This window comes from Chelonia mydas, chromosome 9 (assembly GCF_015237465.2).
Source record: "Chelonia mydas isolate rCheMyd1 chromosome 9, rCheMyd1.pri.v2, whole genome shotgun sequence".
NCBI classification, from domain to species: domain Eukaryota; kingdom Metazoa; phylum Chordata; order Testudines; family Cheloniidae; genus Chelonia; species Chelonia mydas.
Genome location: NC_057855.1, coordinates 17,227,348 through 17,254,829, shown reverse-complemented (window position 1 = coordinate 17,254,829; position 27,482 = coordinate 17,227,348). Strand labels below are relative to the sequence as shown.

The window sequence follows — 27,482 nt, the reverse complement described above, 5'->3', positions numbered from 1 at the left end:
GTGATGAAACCTGACCTCAAATTTGAATATGGGGGTGGGGGAGATATGTCTTTCATAAAGCCTAACATAGAAAACAAAAAAAAGTGTTTTTCTTTCTCTTTTTGTTGAATGAAGGAGGTTCCACTGAGCACCTTGACTATGTTATAGTAATTGAGAGAGTTATTTGAAAACTCTGTTTCCAGCAGTCTAGGATTCACACCTGTCTTTCAATCAGGCTTATATTTAGCACTATAAACTGGTGTTCAGACTAAGGGTCAGAGTGCTGGTAAATATCCTTTACCATTTCAGATAGCGTGCAATGTTTGCCTGTGAATTTTACAGGTGAGTTGAAGTAATTAGAGGTTAACAATTACGGCTGATCAAGTGTCTCTGTCCTTTCCTTAGTAGTGAATAGTCTCTCATGCAATGAGAGTGCTCATTATGGGATGAGTATTTCTTATTCACTAGTTGGCAGGTCTTATTTCTTATGGAAAACAGAGTGAAACACCAGACCAGGAGAACCTCTTGAGTCAGCTCTTTCATCCATGAGCTCAGTGCAGCTTTCTCATATCAAAGCAGGACAGGGATCTCCTGACTTAACTGTCTAGCATCTATTACCGATCTATCAACAACTTACTGATGTGTACTCTCAACCTTAACTCTGACTTAAACCAAGTTGTGGGGGGGGGGTCCATATAGACAGACTGACACAAACACCCCCACATATAGTGTGCACACAAATGCATACACATGATAAGCTTGACTTTTATTTGGCCCTCTATATATGCAGACATTTGGCCATGTAATGTCAATTTCACAGTTTGGTCTCCTATTATATTTTACGTTACCTTTCACAGGTTTGTTCAGAGTAAAGCAGAAGGAGGAGCTAACAGTTGGAAGAACTATTCAGTTTAAGATTCAAGAGCACATATATAGAATTTTTTGTGTGCATAAATTTTCAGTGTCTATCGCAACAGCAATCCATTTTCTCTTGCTGACAGCAGATCTCACACAACACACTACTTGAAAGGCAACCAGTTTTTAATTTACAAATCTTGGCAACAATATTCTGTAAAATATATGGAATTATGAATAGCACAATACTGTGCAAAAATAAATAACACGTCTCCGATGAATGAAGGAAATCGGTGGCAGCAATACAGATACCACCATCAAATCTCAGAAACGTAAGCCTTAAAAAAGAGAAACTTCTAAGCTCTATAACTTCAATTTCAAAAACATCAAAACATGTATGTGTGTGTGGGAAGGAAAAGATTCTGATATTTCAGTACAATGCATATTTTATTTACAGAACAAAAATATCAACCTGGAGACAGTAAGCCACTTTTATCAATTCATATTATTCCTTTACGAAACTTACCCATTTATTCCAACTTTTATTAAATGTAAAATATTGGTATTTGAGCTCAGCTTCATAGTTTCCGTTTTGCAACATGATCAAATGAATGCTTTGCATTCATAGAATTGACTGTTTTCTGTATGAAACATATTGTAAATTTGAGAATGTATTTTTCATCTACCAATTTTATTGCTTGTTTTGTTGAATCAGCGTTTATGTAAAAAATGAAGTTATCTCACAGTAGGTTGATTTCTCCTACACTGCATGCATTTAATGCTGAATATTAAAAGTTTAAAATGAAAATGATACTTGATCACAGTTTCTGAAAAAGTTATTTAAGTCAATTTTAATAAATTATTCTGTCAGATACAAATACATAATCCTGTAATGATGTTGCAAATGGGAGACTGACATTCACTTTATATATTGGCATTTGATTGGAAAGAATGATTTCTAATTGAAGCTTTGTCTCTTGTTTGATTTTTTTTCTCAATAATGTCAAGGCAATTAAATCAGCTAAAGATAATCTTTAAAATCCACTTGTTTCGATTAATTATTTGGTGACAATGGAACACAGTGATTTAAAGAATCAAATACTGTGTTACAGATATGAACATTTAAATATAAAATGAGAATTCACTGTCTGCTACCCCTTCAAGCATTAATTTCTTTTCTTCAGTTAATCATAATATTCTTAACCTAACTTCCATTCAATTAAAACATTTCATCATGGCATTTATTTGATATTCACATGCTAAAAGAAACCTTTATGTTAAAAAATTAACCCAACAAGTACTCAGAGTGTTTCAAAGCAAACTGTTTTACTATGATTTCTCTCCACCTACCCTTATTTTAAAGGTTAGGGTAGGTAGAGGGAAACTAACATTTCAATCCAATAAAAAGTCAATGTTCTAACCCTGCAATAAACTAAAAGGGAAAAAATTACCTAAAAATATAAATGAGTTCAGAATAAAACTATTATTAGCTCTATCTCATTGTATGAGAAGGCATAATTCTATGCCTGCACATGTATATTCATATCCATAGTTATATATATATGAAATATATTTGCAGAGGTTTTTTTGGGTTGGGGGAGGGAGGTTGTTTTGGTTTTGTATCTTTACCTCCATTTTCCATTAATTTGACATTGAATGTTTTGATTAACTGAAAGCACTGGTTTAGCCACCCAATTAAACTGGATGATAAATTAGAAAATATCATTAATGACAAATGAAAAATACTGGTTTCATATGTTATATATCAGGTGTAAAATAAAAACAATGTATTTTACAAAGAGGACATTCAAGTGAAAAAATAGGAAATTCTTATCTGCAGTAGCTGGTAAAAATGACTCTATTCAGAATTTCACAATCGTGTTTTACCTGGTACCATAATCAACGAACAAGTCATAAAACGTACTGTGGCTTGCTATTATTTTTTTCCACTGATACCATAAAGCTTTTTACAAACAAGTCCGGAAAGCGCCCACAACATACCTGATCGCTTATTTGACATGCAACAAGGTTATGCTGATTGTAGCATCCAGCAAATTTGATATACTTGAGCCAGTTCCCTACATCTGGTTGACTGGCATCTATGCAGAACTTCACATTGCAAAACTCATCCAAGATCTAGAAGGAAAAATATGAAAGGGTAAATCTTTCTATTGGTGTCAGGCCACACTAATTAAAAGATAAATCATGGGTCTTCAAATAAACAAATGGATAATCACTTAAGCATGTTTTATTCAAATTCTATGAATGAATAAAAGCGAGACTTTTAAAATAATTGTTAGAACATGTGCATATTAATAAAGGGACAATACATTTGTTGTAAACATGTCCTGAAAAATGCTTACCCGTAATGAAGGTGATGTCTAATAATTGTTAATGGAAAATATATTCATTTAGCAAACATCTGACTTTCTCATTTTATATTAGTGAATATTTATCATTTAAAATTCTATTTTGGTAAATTTTTTGTCTGCGATTATACACAAAAATTATTAAGAATAGTGTCTGTGGTGGTCCTCTTGGGGGTTGTGTGTGTTTTCTTTTTTCTTTGTTTCCAATTGAATTTATTTTAAGTCCCATTTAGCATTTTCATGTTTGTTATAAATTCCATCCACTAAATGATGTTTAGATTCAGAGTTATTAATCTTGTTTTAATATTATGCTTCCCAAACCCCTCCCCCCTTTAGCACTTAAATCATACCCCTTAATCGAAGCAATTTACAGGACTTGGTTAATAACAGAACCCTCTATGCCAAACTAAAGAAAATAAATGAAAAACAATGTAAACACTCATGCAAAACATGGCACAATATTCCACACATACCAATACATAGTTCCAATTATGCAGAAAATAAACAAATCTAATGAGATTGATTGTGGACAAGTTAAAAAGGATGTTATATTCTAATATTATGACAAATTGCTAATCGTTATATATGACTGCATATCATCATTTATCTGCAGGTTTTATGACTGGCCTAGCCGAAGCTTTCAGCAATAGCCCAAGGTATACATAAAGCTAATATTACATTTGGAAAGTTTTCCTGTTTGACATATTCTGTACTAAAAGTATATTAACCTATTTGTATTAGAAAGGAGTGAGAGAGAGAGAGAGAGAGAGAGATTGTTTCTGCACTTAAATAATTTGTATTCAAGTCAAGACCCAGAGCACTTTTGGCCTTCAAGTTGAATGGAAAGGAATTCTGGTATTGTATATCATTTAGTTAATGAAAACCTAAGGAAGTTTTCTATCAAAGACTAACAATATAGTCTAGCTCTACCCCACAACAGCTCAGATTCATTAATTAAATGAACCCAGCCAGAAAGCTGCTTTATCTATGCCCTTATGAAGGTGAAAACTGAAGTTGAGGTTTCATTTCCCTAGCCCTAGAGCAGTTTAACATAGAGTTCAGGTAATCCTCCAGAAGCAGATTCAGATCATTAACTCACCACAAACTTCAAGGGGACAAACTAGAGGACACAAGGCAAGACACACTATGAACAAGCCTTTTGACCAGGAGGCAATTAAACAGCAACCCGTGTGCTAGCAGAAAGCATGCTCTAAGAGGACACTTTCTGGTAAGGACTGTGCTGCAGAAAAAGTTGTCTTCTTTCCTCCAAGCCAATTTGTCAGGCTAAAATAGTCACAGGAGTTTTTGTAAGTTCTTCGGTCTTGTCAGGACGCTTCGTTTTAAACATTATTTCATTGCAACACACTTGACCCGAAATCAGTAGGTTCAAATATTCAAGTGAATTGCCCCAGACTTAAACACCACACAGCTGACCCCAGCCACTGGCTTCGATATTGTCAGACAGGAAGAAATCATCTCATTTCAGTTGCACGATACTGACGAAGTTCATTTCGAATTCCGCTTCCTTGTCGTTTGTTTAAAAATAAATCTGCCACGGAGGTTTAGGATGGTGTTTCAATAGGGGCTCCGATCCTGCATGGCTTGTGCACCCCCCCGCCCCCCCCCCACGCTTCCCCTGAGTCCAAACAGAAGCTTGGGGTACGTGGGGAAAGCAGGATCAGGCCCTGTTCATGGTAAAATAGGAAACGATTGACTAGACCGGGAGACCCTCCCCCCCAAACTAACAGAACAATATTCCCTCCCCTCTTCCACATGCTTTCATAGAACGGATCTAAACAATTATATTTTAATTTCAAAACCAAGAAATAATCCGAACCAACTACATTTACACGTCCGGAAAAAAAAAAGGCAAGTTTTTAGCTGCATTCCAATGTCTACATTTAATTTGTTTTACTGTGAACATTATTTCAGCGGCTCCCTCAACGGAGCATTAATACAGCAGATCGTGCGTAGGGTCAGTCCCGATGTTATGCCCTTCTTGAAGGGCTGAGAGCATTTCCACTGGAAAATTAAATGTCTTCGTCTCCTTGCAACCATGCTTTAACTTTTCTTTCATTCCCAAACGACTGTGACTGCTTAACTCGTTTCTAGAGGGACGTCTCCAGGAGATAACGAAGGTTTTATTTAGTTTGGGGGGGTTTCTCTGACAGGACCAGAGACTTTTAAATAAACCAAAATTGCAGGAGTCACTTCCCACCCCCAGCCACCCCCTTTGCTGCTCACACAGGAGTTCTGCCTTTTCAAAAAGCGACCATTGCCCCGAGGAGCCTTGATTGGATTTTCTTTTCTTTTCTTTTTTTTTTTTTCACACGCCTTGCCCCTTCCAACCCGCTTGGTTTTCCTTTTAGCTGATGTTAGGGTTACTGCAAGTGTGGGTCACAATTCGGCAGAGCCACGCAGCTTAGGGGTCTAGACTAGCCAGGAGGAGGAACTTTGCCGAAGGCAGATCCAGAAGCTCCTCGGCGGCTTTGCCAGGAATCTAGGGTTTGGCGAGCCAATCCCTTCTCTTTCTGGATCCCTGGGACAGAGGGAAACAGCCAGCCAGACACCCCCACCCCTTCCACACACACATCACCCCCTCGCCCCAGAGAGACACCAGCAAGCTGCAGGGAGAGAGCGAGCCGTAGCCGCCCTGCGAGCAACAAGGAAATCACGAGTCTGAGCAGGGGCAGGGAAGGCACCCAGGGGCCAGGGAGCAAGTTCCTAAGCCAAGGCAGAGCGGACACGCAGAGAAAGTGTCAGGGGGTCCGGCGAGTTTGTTATGACGAGGATCAGCTCTCCTCGCCCGCTCCTCTTACCTTCTCTCTCCCACGGCACTGATTCCTAAACCCTGAGCGCTTCCGTGCACAGGGAGGGGGAGGGGGGAAGGTCCTTCAAGCGGCTGGAAGTAAAACAAAACAAAAAACACTCGCCGTCGGTCTGCAGAGTGGGTGGGTAGCTGGTGTCCTTGTGCCGGCTCGGGTCGCTGCTTGGAAGCTCCCCTCTCTTCCACCATTTGTTGGGAAGTTTCTCTCTCCTCGCCGGGAGTTCTCAAGGGCTGGTTTGCTGTTGCTGGATTTTTTTTTGGGGGGGGGGGGGGAAGGGGAGGTGTCATGGGGGGGGGAGTTTGCTTTAATGATGATTATTGATCATTGTTATTGTTGTTATTATTTTTTTTTTTTTGCAAATTCCTCCCGGCTCCCCATCACCTTCCCCTCTCTGCCCCTCCTGCTCTGATCGGCTGCTCGGGGTGTGTGTGTGTGTGTGTGTAAAGTTATCAAGGGGGGGGGGGGAATCCCATAAAAAAAAAAACTTCTTTCACTTCTCTGCTGGTGATCACAGGAAAAAAGTGCGACTATGTGCTGGCGAGGGAGGGGGTGGGAGGCTGTCCCCCCCTCCCCACACACACACACACTCTCTCCTCTTCAGAGCCTGTCCTGTGAGAGCTTCTTTCTCAGCCGGAGCGTCTCCCTCATCCCTCCCCTCCCTTTTTTTTTTTTTTTTTTTTTTGCAACCCCACACACTCAACTGCCAGGGGTTTCCATTTCATGAACTGTCTCTTTAAAGAAGATCTGACCGGCCAGCCATAAAGAGGCGAGAGGGAGCGATCTCTCCCTTGCAACCCAGCGGTCGGAAGCCAGACAGAGGCTCCTCTTTCAGTAAATTTTTAAAGTGACAGCAGCCTCCTCCGGCGAGAGAGGTCACCAAAAGGTCGCCAAGACAGAAGTCCTATAGGGGCAGACTGATTACGGATGCACCATCCCCTTTAAACATGTCGAGTCCATCCATGTAATCAGCAGCCAATAGGGAGATCTGGGGTGGGAGGATTTTTCTTTCGCAGGAAAACCTCGCCTTGTTTCAATGTGTTCCGAAAGCGCAAGTGTCTCTGTGTGAATGTGTTTATTTAAGAAGCGTTTAACTAAATCGGCAGCCTTATTCTTTTTCTCTCTCTCTCTCTTTAACATATAAAAGGCAGCAGCAGCAACCACGAACTGGAATGCAATTGAGAACCTTAATTGCCACTTATATTGCATATATTACACGTATATTGCACTTAGATTACATATATTGCAGCTGCGATATGCACACTGTCCATATATAGGGCATTTAGAGATTGTGATCGCTCTGAATTCTACTCTTCCTGGCAGGAATTTTTGTATGTTCCCCCTTTCCTCTCCCGTTCACCGCGCGCGCACACACACACGGCACGGAATTAATCAATAAATGATCTGTTTGCCAAAGTTCTTAAAATGTTACTTCCTAACATTACAAAGCAACTTGACTCCATCGATCACCCAATTTGGTCCGAGGGAAAGATCATTAGGCTTATAAATCTGCAATGAGCTAGTTCCTTTTTTGATGTCTATTTTACATCTTTCGAAAAGGGCACGGACTTTTAAAAAACGTGAAAAGCAGCTTTTTGAATGTTATTTTGCACTTCACAATAAATACCCTACACCTCCTGTTTTGTGCACACGGAACAATCGCTCCATTTGGAATCGTTTCCTAAAGGATCTTGATTGATTGATTGATCTAGTAACAAATCTCATGAATGAAACTGGAGGGAGGTTAAATATTTGGACTGGGGTGGTAGAGGGAAAGAAATCGGTATCGAATTAATAATCCAAGAGATGATTTCTCTTTGAGTTTACATAAAAGCTACAACGCCTCGAAATTGTAGTGGCTTCTAATTTTTTTTAAAGTAACCATAGATATAATCATAATGTAATGCAGTAAATTGACCCAGCCTAGCCAATAAAGTTGGGCACTGTCTCGCGAGGTTAACTATAACATATGTTTTTAGGAGGGAGGGGAAAGAATTGAAAAGGGGGGCTGAACTTTACCGTTTATTGCACAATCATAAGTGCCACCCACTTTTTTTTAAAGTGCAAATATATTTCTCAGACTAAAAATCGATTTATTTACAATGGACGGGAGGGAGAATCCAAGTGACAAGAGATGATGATTAATTCTTCTCAGCGGCCTGTTATCTGTGACATTGAACTGTTATTTCAGAGAATAGCTATTGTTCAAGACAAGAGGAGAGAGAAAACAAATCGCAAACAGCAGTGTTAGGTAGGCCGGGGGAAAAAAATCCTTTGTAAATAACCCCAAAAACCTGGCCAGAGATTCCCAGAGTCCGGCGCTTGAGAACCTCACTGAGTTCCCGGTTTGCTGACCCATTGATTTCCTGCCCTCCCTCAACTTGTCCATTGTTGGAGCCTTCTTTTTCTTTTTTTTAATTTAGCCATAAATTGGACCAGCTCGAGCTATGAGCTGTTCTATTTTCTTCCTGTCAGGATGAGGGATTTGTTTTATGATGCATTGTGTATTAAATACAAGTAATCTGGGAAACTGATTGCTCGAGCCCATAGGCCTGATCAGAGGTTCTGATATCAAGCCGTAGCCCCCTCCCTTTAACAAAGCCTCTCTGAAAAGGAGGAAATGTTGGTGGATAAACAAAAGGTCTTTTGGTATCAGTAGCAGGTCCTGGCTAAATTAGGATTTCATGGAAAGGGCTTATATATATATCTATATATATATCTATACTCACACACACCCCATGCCATGCATATATGGTATTGAGGAGGGTGGGTGATTTGTCAGAAGCTTGCAGCCAGTGGCCAGTAGATGGCGTAGCCAGCTGAATTTCTGCTCAGTGCAAAGATTTAAGAACTCAGCGGCAGCCACTGTCTCTCGGGTACTTTCCTTTAAGGAGCAGGAGCCAAGGCGGTGGCTGCTGCTAGAAGGTGTGAGCTGAGTGCTGCTCCCAGAATCAGTTTTACAAGGGGCAGCATCACTGCAGTAAATACAGAGAGGGCAGAGCCTGAGCTGTTGCATCCATTCTCCTGTTAATACTCTGTGGTCTTATTCCCCGGGTTTTTAGCTCCTGGTCCTAAACCCCTGTTATTTATTAAGCATTATTATTATTGATGACGATGAAGGACCAGGCTATTAATCAGCTGTTGGTGTGACTCTACTTCGGAAAGTCATCCTGGGTTATCAAATCATATTCGCTGGGAAGCACTAATAATTTGTAACGAGAGTTCCTCACCTGAATGAAGATAGTGCCCTGTATATGCAGAGCGGATCCCCCCAGAATAACGCCAGGAGAACCAGCCAGTACACCAGAGGTTACCCACCCACCACAACTGCTGTGGATTCTGTATGTGGCCAAACTATGATCACTTTCGATCAGGAGATTTCTGCAACAGACACACCCACCACAAACCGCACTCCCTAGTAGCTTTCTTCTCCCCCTGGTATTTTTCGGCAGAAATCTATTTGCAGTAGTCCCCCACTTAAGCTGCTCTCTGCTAGCAATAATGGGGAACATGCCTGTTTGTTTTAGCTCCACACTTGAAATGGGCTATTAAAAATAATGGTTTTACTATCATCTTAAAACCTGGTTTTATTTCGTATGTTTTAGGACAGATCGAAGCATTAATATTCCCGTCTCCCCAGGCACGAGAGAACAATGTCTACAAAAATAGTATGTAAACTTTTTTCGACGTGGGGCTGAAGAGGAGAAAGAGGGTTTCTCCTACAGATTTTGCCCCTGGCATAGGAGGGGCTTTTTCATTTTCTTGGTAAGAGGTTTAAAGGAGCGTGGGAGAAAGCAGCCTTGTGGTGACTGAGAAATGTCTGATACGTGTAAAGATCTCCCGCTAGCTGATCACATAAGAAGATGTTACTGTGCTTTCTTCCTGTTTTGAAAGGGGGCCAAATGCGTCTCTGGCCCCTTCTCTCTTCCTCTTCCAGTTTAGAGGGTTTGTACGTTCTTCAAGAGACTCAGCGATTGCCACTGGATCTGCCTCCCTTTCGCAATTGTTTATTAAAATAAGACCCCATATTAGAGGAGGCAGTACGGAGTTAGTACTCCAGTCTGCTAGCTATTCCCACCAGGCTGTAAACTGATGCCTCTTTTAAGCCTTTAACTTCATGGTCGCCCCAGAAGTAAAAGTTCTCCTAATGGAGACCCTATGGGCATGGTGCATTCCAACACATCATTAAAGCAAAGAAAAGCAGCCCAGCCAAAGCCAGATGAAATAACTGCACTGTCCACTTTTAATAGGCTTCCTGCGGACAAACACTCTGCAGAGGACAATACTGAAGGGGAAAAAAAATCAGACAAGTGGCTGGGAGTTTCTTAAATACCATAAATGTTCAATAACATGTTCATCTTAATCTGAAGATTAGCTGTTAATTTATAGAGCAAGTCACTCCTTAACCACAGATGGTAAGTGGGGCTTAATGTTCTATTTCTCAAGATGACTAAACACATCCTGGAGCATCCTGACTACTAACACTGTGGTAGCTTTTAAAATACTGGAACAAGAGTACTAAAATAAAAAATAAAAACCCTCTAACATACCCTAATGCTCTGTGATGCAGGGCAAACAAGCCACAAAAACAGTGAAATAAACTAGAAACATTGACACGATTCAGCTGCATGCTAATTCCCTTTGCCTTATGTTATAGATATTGACAGATGCTTTAAAAAAAAAAATCAATGCTCTTAGTATATACTAAAAGCCAGATCTTTACCAGATCTTTCTTGAGTCAAATCAAACACATCCCGGGGTACCGGGTTAAACAGACTTTTCCTAGTCAATTGCAGCTCTTCCCAATCTCTCCGCTTCTGTCGCTGCCCTGGCTACCCTCGCACTTCTCTGGGTTCTGTCCCCCCCGCCAAAAAGGCTGTTTAAAAAGAGAGGGGGGAGGGGAGGAGGAGGAGGAAATTAAAGGTAAAAAAAATGTAAATAAAAAATTCCCCTTGGTCTGGAAATGGGCCCGTCTGGAAGCATGTTAATCTCCACCTCAGTGATTTGGTTCTTCTGGAGAAGACAGAAGTCCTGCTGCTGTGCCCTGCACTTCATAAATCACGTCTTTATGTGGACAGGGTCAGGGCACCTAACAGCTCAGACATGGGGCCTTTGCCGTGGCTCGGAGGGCTCCGGCATGTTTATTCTCTCGCACAGATCTCCGAGGAGTAGTCCAGCACGCTTCTAATTACTTTTGATTATTTTCATTTGCTGGGGTCAGTCTGGCTTCGCCAGGACTGCTGGAGGGTTGATTTCCTACACGCCCCCCTTGTCTTTGCGGGACGGCGGTGTGGGCTTTCGGAATTAGCACCCCATTATTGTCCGGGAATCCCATGTGCTGGAGACCATCGGAGCGGAGGGTTTCCCCCGGCTGACCATTTCCCGACTGCTGCTGCCCTTCTTAATTAAACTATAAAACTGTAATCACCGTTTGGCCACGCCGTGGGGCTCCGATCCGTTTCAGGTAGAGCGTTGGACACGGTCCTTTGTAGGAGGCTTCGCTGCGAACAGTGACTGCATTTTATCTCCTCTCTTTGATTAGAATATATTAAGTTAATTTTAAAATTTGTTTCGAAATGGGGCAGTCCTATTTCTGCGCTGAGAGACTCTAGTAGCGCGTGGATAGCCCAATCCCACGATCCGCCGCTCCCAGCATTATCTGCGGAGTTATGCTACAAACTCACGCCTTCATGTCCCCCCCCTCTTTAAACAGATGTTCAGCACAATTCCGAGTTCTAACCTCGACCTCCTGCAGATACATACAGTTCCCACTGTTATTGCTCCGAACCAAGAATACTCAGCTGTTAAATTTACTGCGAAAAAAAATGAAAGGGGGGAAATCAATTGGTCAAAAGAATCCATAGGGCGATCAGAAAGTCTGCAAATACGCACTTTCTTACCTCAAAATGACACTTTATGTAAAAAATAAGGGTGGGTCTTCTAATAAATGAATGCAAATTCCCCACAAAAATGTGTGTAATGTGTACACAGCAGATTGAAAAGTATAGCTGGTAATTTGGTAATACAGATCAAAGGCATTACATTATAAATGAGGTTAAGCCTACTTTTGTAACTATGGAATTTTAGACACACAAACACACAAATATATATGCACACATATATCTCTCTATCTACATACAGAGAGAGAATGTGCCTATTTATGTTCATCTATCCTATTTATATAATACCTTCATGATAGCGTGTGTTTATTAAATACATATGCTAAATATATGTGTGTGTATGTATATATATACACCCACAAATACACACTATGTATATGGATCGATTATACACACACACATAGATAGCTATACAAATATTAGCACATATATACCCACACCAAGAACATGTAATTGGAAGTTATTTCAGAACATAAATTCTGTAACATTACCAACAGTGATGGTATAAACAACTGTATATCTGCATTTTTGACATCACTATCTTGTTCACAATAGTGAACCAATTTATTTTTTAGTATCACTGACAGTTTACAGCTAACTGATTGCTCAGCAGAACTGTTCTACTTTTTCTCTCCTTCTAAAATTCACTCTTCAAAATAACAAACTACTTCATTCCCAAATCTAAGGTTGACCCTCTCATTCTTGACCCTCTTTTTTCTTGTTTTTTAAAAGAAAATAAATAAAAACAACTAAAAACAACCCCAGTCTTTTGCAGACCTCTCCTGTTTTGGACATCAGTCATAATCATTGGCACCATTCAAAACTTCACCCACAACTTTTAGTGCTCCTCCAATCAAATTTTCTCCTGTATGTGTTTCCAAGGTAACCAACAAGACAGACAACCACAGAGGTGGGCTATATAGAGAGCAAAAGTAAACTGAGCACAAACTGAAGTATTTCTGTGTTTCAGTCCTTTCTTATTAAACCACAACACAAATAATAGCCCACTTCCATCTTTCTGCCTACTGAAATTGATTCTGGTCTCTCTTACACCAGTGCAACACCGGTGCAAGTGAGATCAGAATCAAACCCACTGGCTTTATCTGTAATTATGTAAACAAACATAATATGCAGAAGATCTGTGTGTACCTAGCACTATTGCTGGGTCAGGGGGCATAGGTGCAGAGATCTATAGATCCCTCAGCTTCATCTTGCCACACTGTTTAGTGTCTCCTGTCAAAGAACTAGCAGAACAGCTTCTCCATGGGTTTTGTGGGCAATCAAAATTGACTGATGGAAGCAAGTTTTCTGACTAGAGGGTGATTGATGGCAGTGAGTTTTCTGGCAGGCTCAGTGCCAGAATTTGGCCCAGAAACTTTTATATCTTGGGCTGAAAGTCAACCAAGAGTGGACCATAATGCATGAAGGTACAGGTATAAGAGCATTATTGTTCATCAGACATGTGTTTTTCATTCCAAGGAACAATGCCGGTGGCATTTTTGACATTTTCACCAAGAGGGAAGGAACAAGAATAAGTGCAGTTCTTTTGATACACCCTCAGCACAAAATGGAAAGACCCCCAGCTTGATTGTAACCCCAGAGGAGTGTGTGGATTTGTCCTGCCCATGTGAAAGGGAGGGAGGACAATCACCCATATAGCACCATTCTTCCTTCCTCCCAGATTGTGTAATGGGGCTGCTTATAGGGTCCAGGATCCTTACATGGTGAGACAGGCTGGGAGTGCGGCTGAGGGTATTTCAACCCCATGGGGAATCTCCACAGGCATTAATGCTACCTGGGTGTAGCATGAATGAGCTCCTCCTCACTGTAAGGGAATACTGGGCAGTTATTGGGTAGCCCTGACAGCACAGGTCAACAAAAGGCATGCTGAAAGGGAACAAGAGGAGAGCAGATTAGGGCAGAAAGCAGTGGAGATGCACAGGGCCTCTGTGCAGATAGCAATGGTCTCTAGCAGATAACCATAGAATTGCCCTGTGGGAGGGGGTAATAGGTCCGGTGGGATTTAAGGTATAATGTCTTGCTTATTCCACAGGTGGGGAGGATCACTTCCTTACAGAAAAATTCAAAGGAAACTATGAGCAAAACCTCATGGAATTTCCCACCCCCAAACCTTCTCACAGGTTTTCCTGCAGGAGATGGTGATCTGGGCCCATGTAACGATGATGATGCTATTATTATTCTTCATTATTTTTATTACAGTAGAACATAGAAGCCTCTAACCCAGATTGGGACCTCAATATACTATGTATTGTAGGTACCCAAAGCAAGAGACAATCCCTGTCCTAAAGAGTTTACAATCTAAGGGCATGCATAGACTAAGGTGAAAGGTGATTTAAAAATCAGAGTTAGCTAACCAATGCATTTTAACACATAGCGGAGACAGACCAAGCTGTATTTTAACACACTGACTGACTGATTTGAATGCTAGGCTCCTACCCACCCAGAAGTTATATTTTTTACAGCATGTTTACATTCATGTTTCTTCTTCCCACATTTTGAAAGAAAGCTGAGAATTCTGGAGAACCTAGGAAACTCCAATCTTCACTAATTCCACAACTCTTTCAATGGGTTCTGAAGCCTGCAGGGGCTATTACAACCCCCAACCACCCCTGGAATGAAAAGCTTGAGCTTCATCCTCAATGGGGAAGGTCCTTTATTTACCAAAAATGCTTTCTAGTTTGTTAGCATTAGCTAAAGCCCCTGGCTAGAAACCTAGTACTGCACAAATCTGTGGCACTACTATATCTATTTACAGCCAGATGTGGGACTAACTCACAAACAGCAATGGAAACTTTGCTATTGTGCTCATATCATTTCCTTCCTTCCTCCTCACCCTATGGGAGAAGTTGGTGTTTTATACCCCCCAAACCCATTGATCACATATTGGGAATGGGGACCTGTAGAATGGCCAGGGTTTTCCACCTGATCCCGTAGCTCCTTACTTGCTTTGGACAACACGGTTCTTGCAGAAGCTATTCTAATAGAGGCTCTCCTGACTCAGAGCTGCCCTAGAAACTCCAGTGGAAAGCATTTCTCAGCCTGGAAATGGAAAGCCTAATAAATGGACTCTGTAGACTTCCCCCATAGACATGTGTATCATGATCCAGCAGGGACTTACTAACCCTCCATTTCCCAACTACCCTCTTTTAATTTTTAATTACAAATCTTTTAATTTTAATCAATTTTGATTAAAGTCTGTAAATTTCTTAATGCCTATTTTGAAAGCTCTCTATTCTCAGAACCCCCAATGACTTCAACGGGAGTTCAGTATGCAGAAAGCTTGCAGGATCAACCCCTAAAGCTCAGTAGTGGGGATATTATGTGATCTGACAGGGGCTATTTTATGACTGAACAGCATTTACAACATTCCAAACCAAACTCAATTTGCAAAGCAAAACATCCCTTTAAAACAAATGGAGATCAACTGGTAAAGGGAAAACAATCTTGCTAGACTATTAGGCTGAAATGGATTAGAAGGGTTAATAAGCAGAACCTAACCTACAAAAATTAAAATGATGTATAACAAGAAATCCTATTTCTTCAATCAATTTTAGGAATGACTGGCTCTTGCCAAAGCATTCCTGTTAAAGCTGAGTTTTTAACTAAGCTTACAATAATAGACATAAACACCTGTGGACTTTATAAGGCAAAGAAGCAATTTATCACCCAATAAAAAGTCAAACACTCATTTTAAATTTTTCAGGTTTGTATTTACCATTTCAAACGTACAATGTTTGGATGGTTCTAATTGAAGTTTAAAAAAAATGCTAGATACAGATTTTTATAGGAAAAATACACACAGTAACAACTTATCCAACTGTAGCAATAGATTGCAATGCCAAAAAAAAAAAACCTGACTAAAAGGAGGCTTAGTTACCATTTTATTTCACCTATATATTGATTCATTATGATAATCTATCAGAGTTGTCTAAAAGGTGAACTAAATGGACATTAAGTCAGATGGTATATGAAATTACTGGATTTTGATTTGCGAATAAGCCACAAAACTTGATTAACTAATGTTGTTCCAGATGAACTAACTCATCATCTCTGGGAACATATACAAACTATACAATCTTTTCCTGAAAGCGCTCTAAAAGCTATGATTAATCCTCGTTCTATTGAAAGGCACTTGCCTACAATTGAAGAGGAACCTCACTAAAGGCAGGTTAATGTTTGACACTGCCTCCAGAATTACTGCCATGACAGTAAGCTCTGACAGTAGTGCTAAATATTATTTACATTTGGTTATGAAATGTGGAATTATTTGTTACAGGCTTGTTATGAAACTATAAATAGGTTAAAATCCTATCGACAGTTCAAGTCATGCTTAGTAGACAAGTATAGAGTTTTAGGATGCTAATTTATTTAGCCAATGAGAGAACATATAGGGCTGAATCTTGCACTCTACTCAAGCAAACTCACATCAACTGAGTAAGTAATGAAACATTTGGACAACAGGTACCGTATTATGGATCAGCTTTTCAAATTTAAGCACGAAAAACTATTTGCATATGTCTAACTTCTGTATGGAAATCAGCTACTTGGCTGAACACATGACCAGTTAGGTGCCTAACTAGCCATGTGCATGCACAAACATCTGATTTGTGTGTTCATATTGAGTGCTTCCCTGCATATGTTAGTCGCTTGTGAATAACTGTGCATGATTAATTTTGAAATTCTTGCCCTATGAGACCTACATGAAGTGCCCAAGAGAAGAGCATTGCAGACAGAGAGGATGCAACCGAAGATAGGCCACATCTAGTCACAAAGGGTGAAATCCTGACCCCACTGAAGTTTTGCTCTGGCCTTCAAGGGAGGCAGGATTTCACCCAGTCTTGCAAAATTGTTGTGAATGTTTCTCACAAACACCTCTCTTTTATTATGAGAAGAAATGATTAAAAAACAAAGATCTTTTATTCACCCATAAAAACAGTGGATGAGTGAGCAAGTAGAATATTTTTGACCATAATTGTCAAAATAAATTCACACATAAAATGTACATGTTGATTGTTATGGGTATTTAACAAAAATAGCCAAGGACATCAGCATGCCCTTACTGCAAGTAAGCTGAACATTTTCCGACTTGGAAAAAAGAATACTGTATTACCTATAAACTTGGAAATGAAGGTTCCCCCCACCCCCCCTACCCCCAAGACTTAGATCCCTGAAGGCACTTGTGTTCTGGCATGCATCCCTTATTTCCTGAAGAAATTTCCAACCTGGTAATTTAGCACCCTACTGATTAAAAAAAAAAAAGAATGTAGGCGTGTGAGCATGTGAAGAGGGTGAGAGGAAGTGGCAGAATAGTAGGCACATGTCAATCTATACAATGAGTTGAACAGATGAAAAATGACTTGCAGAATTTAAGTGAGTATAGCAACCATTACATATCCACTTTCACATATAATTTAGCTAAGCTTAAGATAGACTAAATTCACCACTGGCATAAACAGTCATATTACTATTAGTGTTATATATATTACAGTGGTACCTGGATGCTCCAACCACAATTGGGACTCTACTGTGTATAAGTGCCAGTCTCTGCCCTAAACAGCTTACAAGGTAAACAGACAAGACAAAGGAAATATTGTTATACCCATTTTACAGACGGGGAAAGAGACTGAAAGAGATTAAGTAACTTGATCGAGGTCATGCAAGATGTCTGTGACAGAACTGGGAACTGAACCTAGTGCAATGCTCTTTATAACTTGGAGAAAGTAATCATTGTGAGGAAGGAAAGAGGGAGGAGAGGACGTTAGAGAAGGTTTTTCTCCTAGGACTATAATATATAGAAACTTCTTTCTGCCATCTACCAAACATCCACTGCTTCTTACTGCCGTAATAGAGAGAGTCCACCTGATCTCTGCCAGTTAGAATAATTATGCTTGTTTTGACATGGCTGATCTGAAAGATGAATTATCCTTCACCACCATTTTAGCTTAGGGAAATATTTTAGCTTAGGAAATGAAAAGTAGACGCTTCAGAACAGAACTTTTAAACATAAGCATATTGCCCTGATTGGTACAGAAAATGGAACTCCTCCTACAGAAACACTCTGGGGGAGGATATGTAAAACTCCGAGTTCTACATTTGCAACAGAAATGTGAAACAGAGTTCATTATGTCAAGGCTTGTTGCTAGGAGTCAGCTCGCAATAATGCAAGTGTGAAACATAAGATTGATCACAATTCCCATAAGGGGGGATGCTGAAAATAGAACACTGACCTTTCTAACCCTATATGAATGACCAGAAACCTGGCAAGGCATAGAGCAGTGCCCCTTTATTATATGCCCAGGCAGTTGTGTAACCTTCTGAACGTATCTGGGCAAACTGAGACGAATATATTATATATCCTAACAAGAACAGATATCTTTGAGCTACTAATAATTCCAGAGACTGTATGATCCATGTATATTGATTTAAGATTCAATGTTGTTAATATTGTGTATGCATTTCTGGATATTCTCTCCCTTCTTAATGCCTGCCTCCCTTCTTGGATTTACACCTGCATGAAATTTGTGATTTGTGATCACTTTGGGTCATATCCTCATCTGGTGTAAACTGAAGTCATTGATACTGAAGTCAATGGAGCTACACCAGCTGACAAGGTTGCCTTTCATATATTTATGAACAACAAGAAAATCGTCAGAGAATGTGATAAGGCAGTCACAAGAAAGAATAAAATAAAAGATGGCATTAGCTTTAAAGCTGGAGATGTAACATATTGGATCAAATGCATAGCACAGAGTAACTGCAAACTTGAGCAAGGTCTGGATTGGGCCAGTAGAAGTTTCGAAAACTATGAAAAACTTTTAGTAGATGCCAGGTATTTTTCACACTTTCCCAAAGTAATGCTTGTGAGATCTTTGGAGGTGAACCAAAGATAGAAAAATCTTCCAACTGGCAGCATGTGACAGAAGCTCTAAACAGCCATCAGCATAAGAGAAATGATTTGCCTATCAACTGTAGTGATACGGTCTATAAGAACTGTCCATCTTCTTTCCATTGTCTTTAATATATTCAGCAGTTCTATACAACATGGATTTCCCTTCTCTTCTCTCAAATTATTAACATTTTATCTATTATCCTCTTCAGACTTTGAGCTATTTTCTCTAGAATTCTCAAATGTCAATTTAAAATCTCCTCAGATCTGGAGTGTTTTCCCATTCATTTTACCTGAAGCAAATTGTCCTTGTTTAGTTGGGAAATTGTTTCCCTGAGTCATTCCCCAAATGGGAAAGAGATTAGTGGGTACAATTTAGGAGAGTACTGAGGCATGGCTGCTTCTGGGATGGGGACAGGGTGGCCATTCTCTGCCAGCAACAGGCCATGAAAGGGACGTGAGGAGCAAGCATCCCCAGTGGAGACTGCCCAGCCCCAGGTTACTCATTTCCAGCTGTTGCCTCCCTCCCCCGGCCCAACACAGCTCCCCTCATCTTTCCATCTCTGGCTGCTGCCCCTTCCCTGCGGCCAGGAAGCCCTTTCACTCCATCCCCCTTCCTTGCCCTCTTAACGCTGCTTCTCAAAGGGCTCCCTGCTGCCCATGTGAATGGCAGTGGTGATGGGGTGACCATTACTTTCTATTTGTTTACCGTACAACCCTTTCAGACTTTCCCACTTTCCCCTCTAATTGTTGAATATCCCTCAGATCTTGGTGCTTTTCTCTCATATTATCCAATATTTAGTTTTGGACCCATTTTCTCCCCAATTCCCAAAGACATAAAATACCCTAAAATTTTGTCCCACTGTCTCTCTAGTTATCTATTACTAATTTAATAAGCCCTGAGATTTCTCCCTGTCTCTCTAATTCTAATATATTAACATAAATCTGCTCAGATTTTGCCCTTTCCTCAAATTCTTGGATATTAATATAAAATCCTTGCAAATATTGCTCTTTTTCTATTTATAAAATATTGATAAGAAGTTCACTTAAATATTACCTCTTTACCTATTAGCAACTGTCGATATAAAAGCCCTCACTTTTCCCGCTTTCCTGTCTAATTTGTGAAAATGGACCCAAAATTCCTCATTGTCTATGCTTCTCTCTTTAATTACTGAACCAATGTAATTACTGATATCCAGTCTCAAATTTCTCACATTTTCTATGTAGTTAACAAATATCAATTAAAAAATTGTTCAGGTTTGGATGTGTTCCCCATGTGTTTTAATTGCAGTACCGTCTCCTTTTTGGAGGGAACCTGTTGCCCTGAGTCATTCTCCAGGTGTAAAGTTGTAGGGAAGGGCTAGATTCCCCAATGATCAACTTTCCCCTATCACTTGAGAGTCATTTCTCCCCCCCCTGCCCCGCTTTGTCTCCCTCTCCCTTCAAATGTTTGCTGATGAAAATGACTTGCCCCATACTGAATACACATCAAAGCCAGAGGGATTCCCCTACTGGGGGGACTAGTGTCCGAGCTGCAAACAGGAGAGTTGGCAGTACCCTTTTCTTTTTCCCAGATGGTGTGGGATAAAGGGCAAACAACTTAATTAGTTTTAAAAGAGAGCTAGATCAATTGATGAGTGGCACTGTACGGCAGGGTTGCTTGTGATGCTAGGGGGCAGGGCTCAGCAGCCCAGGGGCTCTCTTCTGGTTTATATCTCATGCTCCTAAAAGCTCCTGCTTCAGGGCTCCAGTCTGCAGGGGTCAGAAAGGGATTCCCCACCTCAGTCCCAATGTATTCTGGGCGGGGGTGGAGGGGGTTGGTCTCCTTCCTCTGAAGCATCAGAGATAGCCACAGCTGGAGAGAGGCAGTGGACAGCGTGGGTCACTGTTCTGAGGTGGCACTGAGCATTGTTTCTCTCAGGTTCTTGGCTGGCTGGTTCTTGCTCACATGCTTGGGGTCTAACAGATCACCATAGGTGGGGTCAGGAATTTTTTTTCCTCTAGGTCAGATTGGCAGGGTCCTTGGGTGTTTTCCACCTTCCTCTGCAGCGTGGGGTCTGGGTCACTTATTTGGGTTTATCTCACTTAATCTTTTACCTTGGGCATTGGTGCACCTCTCTCCTATTAGTCACCTGTGGGTTATTATACGCTGGTCTAACTTCAGTTGTTGATTTTAGTACGTGGCTGCTGGATGGTGTTGGTAGCCTCTGATTTATGGGAGATCAGACCAGATGATGGTGGTTTCTTTTGACCTTAAACAATATGACTTGACTATTATAAGGGTTCCATGCTTATTAAAATCTCAGGATAAATTTATTCTAAATTATTCTTTTTTATTGAAAACCAAAATAATAAGCCCAGATCTAGATTATCTTGGACCGGAAAGTATATCTACTTTAACACAGGAAACTGAAAGAGGTTTTTGTCTTTCTTTTTACCATGTGTATATTCGGTTAGTGAACATGAGATTTTCATCCCAAAACATATTATTTAGACCTCCAGAAGACTAACCAGTCATAGACTTCCAGAAATGGAAAATGCACATCAATCCAGCCAACATACAAAGATGGAAGATAACACTGTACTGGTTTAAAATACAATTGTCCATGTACTGTATATACATATTTACAAGTAACTGATTGGTATGAAGCATCTAAAATAGTTGTGATGGTGCCTTTTGTACACTTCTTCTCTGCCAAATCCCTGGTGAATAAGAATTGAATGGAAGCATTAATTACTTTCCCAGGAAAGGTTGATATCATATCACTGAAGATATTAATGATAGCAACTCACTATACAGAATGTTAAGAGCATCTTCCCTCAGACAGGACAAAGGTTAATAAGCGAGAGGGGAGAAAGTGGATGGTGGAAGGAAGGGCCACAAACCCCACAGACACTAGTAAATAATTGTTCTTTTTGATATGATGCCTCTCCACCAATTCAAGATACCTAAGAAATAAATGGGATATAAATGGAATGTAATAGAAGCTTAGCGTTCCTGACTTCAAAAGAGGGATTCTATGGTCAAAGGTCATAGAGTCTGAGACTATTCAGTGCAATTGATATTGGTAATACAAGTAGTCATGATACACATTACAGTGCAATGATCTCTGTTTGCTCAATTTAGAAGGCTAGTAAAAACAGCCTTATTTTGTTGAGTCAGATAAGCTTGTAACTCAAGATGAGAGGAATAGCTTAATGAGAAAGAGGTACATTTTTAGGAGTAAATTCAGGATCAGGCCCCAAGTTTCGATGTGTGCAGGAATATTTTATGTCAGATATTGATTCTACTAAATGGTTGGGTTTTTTAAAATATGCCCAGAACTCAACTAGCCACATTTTAAATATAGTAAAATAAATAACAAAAACTAACCCACTAAAATGCAACCAGCTTTGATTGCAGCACCAAACTGCCACAAGGTGATAACTCTTCAAACCTCAAGTTATTTCTATTGACTGTTACATAATCAACATGTTAAATCTAAGCATCTCTTCAGCTAGTTGTTTGTATGACATATATAAATCAATACATATTGATTTCATATCTGTGCAGTACTCCAGTTTCACATCATCTTATTTATCAAATCTCTTCCCCATTCCTTCCTTCCTTCCCCCAGCCTTGCATTCCTATCAGGACTGCCAGACTCTGCCGTTAGAAAAGTTGCACTCTGTTTTTGATTACTGTCTTTGTTCTACTCACCAAACATTTGCCCAATTCTGCTCAAACATACACACATACACTGGTGATGTCAAATGGAGCAGGGTGTGCATATCTGACAGAAGAATGGGGCCCTACTTATCTTCTGTCTAGAACTCACTGACTTCTAGAATTTAGGGAAGCTGCTGTGCTAAATATCTTTAATAGTAAGATTAAGAATCTGTAATACTGATTTTAGCTAAGATCATGCATAAGTCCTTCCACATACAACCCCAGGAAACTGTCCATACTCCCAACTCATGGTTAGGATGTAGGGCTACTCCATAGCCACTGGACTCAAAAGAGGATACAACTCTTGTTCACCCCCCTGGACATGGGACTGTGGCCAGTGGATCCAAATAATCATTGTCCTGTGGCCATGCCATCAAGCTTCCCTCCATGATGGCCTATATGGAGATGGAACAGAGGCCAGGCTCACTATACACAGAAGTTTTTCTCCCTGGTTTCCTAGATGAATCTTTAGATTTCTTCTCTCCATGGAAGCTCCAGAGTTCTATGAGAACAAGATGGTGCCTGAGAGAGACAGTGCCGACTGCAACTGCTCCAGCGAGAGCTGAGAGAACAGCTGACTACTGGGCATAAAAATCCTAGCTCTGGGTTGACTGCCAGCCTGACAGATAAGAGGAGACACATCCCATGGCACATACCATTGGTTGCAATCTCATCACAGAAACCCCATTAACTTCAATGAGGTTGCACATGAGTAAATGAGGGCAGATTATGACCCCTTGTTCACATTTTAGGGCCTGGTTCTGATCTCACTCAGACCAGTATAAATCAGAGCTCGCTGGAGGCACATCAATGTAGGTTAGAGCAAGCTCTTAATTGGTAAGGGCCTCAGCACTGCTTAACATACCAGCTACTTGGAATAAAACCCATCTCCAGTGCAGCCCTTTATATCCGATACTTTGTATCCCTATTGAAATCACCTTACAAAATACCACCGAGGCCTGCAGTAACAGGAGGTGGAGCAGAGTGGTTAAAAACAACGTGCGAATTGCTAAGGCAAACAGGAAAACTTGTTTTTATGCAAAATATCAGAAAAAAAAACCAGAACACACTTATAATGATTTTTACATGTATTTATAGAATATGCTTGAGGGAACAGGACTAGCACAGTATTTTGAAAGCTAAATTATTAGGATTTATAAATCTGTGAAAATAAAAAATAAAAAAGAGTCAATTAAATCTAAACAAAATCCAGGAGGGTCAAACAATCTGTAGCAAGACAGGCTTTACTTTGTAATTAAGTTTTCTATCACCATGGAAAGAATAAATAGCTTTAGATATCATGTTAAAAGCACCTCTAGGAACTAAAAGATGCTATGCTAAATACAAGAGATCTAAAGAACTGTTGTTTCACATCCATTACATTTACTGAGCTGTCTCATTTACTTTTTGAAGTCCTGTATACATGATACAGCAAGGCAAAACATTTTATGTACCATAAGAAATTTGACACATAATGTTTAATGTTCAGAAGATAAAGTTAACAAAACTATACATGGATGACTTTTTTATTTCCTTATTTTATGACCTTTCAAGAACTTAAAGCAAATGACAGCAAGAAGGAAGGGCGAGTAACCATATGCCACTGCTTGTTTTGTTGTAAATGAAATTATAACTTTGTTGATTGAAGCCCAAGGCAGAAATCATAGTAAAATATGGTGGTTTTTAATGTTGAGACAGAAGCTTTCAAAAGACCAGAGAGCACCATGTGTTTTGAGATGGAAAGCATTTTTTCTTCTTGCAGTTTTCAACAGCCATATACAATATGCTTTTCAATTTTTTTCTCTGTACCAGGTAAGTCCATAATATATTCTCACACTGTCTAACACGAATTCTACTGCGGTTCTAGGTTCTACCGTATATCAACAAAAACGACAAGTAGTCCGGTGGCACCTTAAAGACTAACAGATTTATTTGGGCATAAGCTTTCATGGGCTAGAACCACTTCATCTGATTCATGGAGTGCATCCGATGAAGTGGGTTCTAGCCCGCAAAAACTTATGCCCAGCTGAATCTGTTAGTCTTTAAGATACCACTGGACTCCTTGTTGTTTTTGTGGATACAGACTAACACGGCTACTCCCTGATATATATCAACACTAACTTCAACTGTGACCTGCAAGAACCTTCTTTGTAGGCATCAGGAGATTAATAGTCTCCTCCTGTTCCACGTACCACACATTTCTGTGGCCTTGGCCTCTCAGCAAAGATGTTTACAGCAATAATTACTGAACATATTGGGCAGCGACCCCACTAAAGGCTTCCACTCCATCGGTTGCCAAAATGCTAACAGTTCAATTAGTGAGGCAGTTCAGTGAGAAAGTTGCGGATATTCTTTCCCCATCATATTTAACTCTTACCATTGCCTCTATGACTCATATGCATTCCCCTTTTTGATGTGAGTATGCATTTAAAAACAAAATTATAGTCTACCCAGGATAAAATCCTGAGTGATCAGGGAGTAACTAATTTTGGTTGGGGAACTCTCCACTTTCAGCATGGGAAAGAAAGTAAGAGAGAAGTGAAAAAAGCAATATACAATCTATTGCTCATTTTACACGGACATGATAGGCAGTTAGCAAAAAATAGTGGGTTTGATGGGAAATTGATACAACAGTAACAAGTTACAATTATCTAATATATTTGCTTTGCAAAAGTGAATCATTAACTTCTCTGTGGCATAAACTGTGTTTAAGCTAGCACTTTACTGATGATTTCTACTGTAGATTTTAAAAAGTGCCTAGATTAAATTGCTGCTAAACAAATCTGTTGAGCTGGGCAAATTTTTTTCCAGCAAATAGTAAATTTGCCCCAAAATGCATTCAGCTCTATTTGTGACTGTGTATCCATGTTACTGGTGAGTAGAGGACATGGCAGCCAGCAAGTCATTGCTTCTGCCCTGGGTTGTGGAGAGCAGAAGAAGAATACAGGAAGAACAGCATGAGCATTCACAAGATTGAAGGAAAGGTTGGCAAAATTAATGTAACAAAATATCCCAAACTAGAAAGCATGGTATGCACCCTACCTGAAGAGATTTATAAAATCCACGCTTAGGGCTACTTTTTGAAAGAGTTTCCAAATATATTTTAGAGATTTTATATGGGGTTTTTATTGTCATTATTTTGAATCCAGAGACAGTTTAAAATGTGAAGATTCAAAAAGTGTGCTCTCCATTACATTTGTGCAGACTTACTACACCAAATTCAGAGGTCAGTAAGTGGATCTAAAGTGGTGTAATTTACACCTTCTTCCCCCCTTGAAGTTTTCAATATAATTTTACCATGGATGAATAGTATTTTCAATGGTGTTACACCAGGGATTAATTTGACCTGCAGTAACTGACACTAACTTAGACTCTTTTAGACTCACACTGGCTGACTGACCTACAATTTAAGGAAGGAAAGAATGATAGTCCAGTGGTTGGTGTGATAATCCGGTAGTTAAGAGAAAGGTTCAATTCCCTCCTCTACTACACGCTTTCTGTGTGACCTTGGGCAGGTCATATAGGGCATCTCTAGACATGAAAGCCATTCCACTTCTTTAGCTACACTGGTATAGTTAAAGTGATACAATTTCCCCTCTCCCCATGTGAATGCAGTTTTACTGGTATAAAGGTGCTTATCTTATTTCTGAAAGGGAATAAACTCTTCTGATATAAAGCACCATTTTACTAGTGTAACCACACTAGACGTTGTAACAGTATAACCATTTTGGTAAAAAAAAAAAATACACCCCTAAATGAAATAATTATAGTGCTATAAAATCTGTGTGTAGACCAGGCCTCTCTGTGCCCCAATTCCCCTTTTGTAAAATGGAAATAACAGAATTTCTCTGCTTCACATGAATTTTGTAAGAATAAATACATTAAAGATTGTGAGATGCTCAAATATTATATTGATGGAAGCCACATAGGATGGATCACAGACTTCATTCTCCATTCCCTTGCAATTTATGCCTGAACAAAGTGGTTGTAAAATGCAACCAAATCAGAAGAACGTTATTTCACATCCACTTTACATAGGTGTAAAGGTACAGTGAGTAATCAAGCTCCTCACCTGAATTTGCATCACCAAAAGCCACATGATGCAATCTAGTTTTAAGCATTTATTTCCATGGGGATCTCTGCTTACAATGTTATGATTTATCATTATGGTAGAGCATCCAATGTCCTAGGTGCAGTCTAAACATGGAGTCAAAAGCAGTTCCTTGGCCAAAAGATCATAAGAGTACCTATGTAAATACCATCTCCTTCCAACAGACCCTCTGTTGACTGATAGTTAGTTGCCTGCTAATGTCGTATAGAGGACACTGTAGAAGTTAGTAGGGACAGTAGTGGAGAGAGTGAACTAGCCTTTCAGACTAGTTCAGGGCGGGAGTTCCCCACCATCCGGACAGTTGTACCCAACGATGCTTATGGGAAGCACAAAGAATGTGTGAAGATTATAGGAATTTAAAAGTCTGAATCTAAAACTGGGGTAAATGATGCTAAATGACTGGAAGTGAAGAGTGTTAACAGGAGGGCATAAGAAGGTACAAGTTAAATCAGGCCATTTTATTAACCAGTTAATGAATAGTGATGATCATCCACTTATTTTACCCAGAAGGATCCCAACACACTTTACAGACTTAAACTCATATACAAACTATACCCAGAGATCATATCCTTCATCAATGAAAAGTTCTGAGGTATAGCACAGCAACTGTTTGCCAGCATGTAGCAAAGAGATAGAGCAGGAAGTGAAGCACAACATTTCAAGTTGGAATCACAGGGAAAGTGTAGAGAGTCAGAATGTAATTACTTTTGTTAGCACACAGGATTAACACTCCAGTCCATCAGAAGGTACTTAGGAACTTTATATCTAAACCAAAAACCAACTCCTTATACCTAAGCTTGGTCCTTTTTTAGTATTCACTCGGAGGA

General features: G+C 40.0%; 1 protein-coding gene across 12 annotated transcripts in view; it reads right to left on the bottom strand.

Moving 5' to 3' along the window:
* The window catches only part of MECOM (MDS1 and EVI1 complex locus), a 445,868-nt gene that overhangs the window by 56,660 nt on the left and 361,726 nt on the right, over positions 1 to 27,482 (bottom strand). For 5 of the 12 annotated variants that reach the window (XM_043522424.1, XM_043522423.1, XM_043522430.1 and 2 more), the window contains exon 3: positions 2,836 to 2,970. In XM_043522424.1, the coding sequence (XP_043378359.1) occupies positions 2,836 to 2,970 (135 nt within the window). Of the gene's footprint in view, positions 1 to 2,835; positions 2,971 to 3,197; positions 4,252 to 4,302; positions 5,975 to 6,022; positions 7,423 to 27,482 lie in introns of those variants that run through there. The other 7 variants (XM_007055501.4, XM_037909119.2, XM_027817889.3 and 4 more) reach the window with 6 other exon arrangements.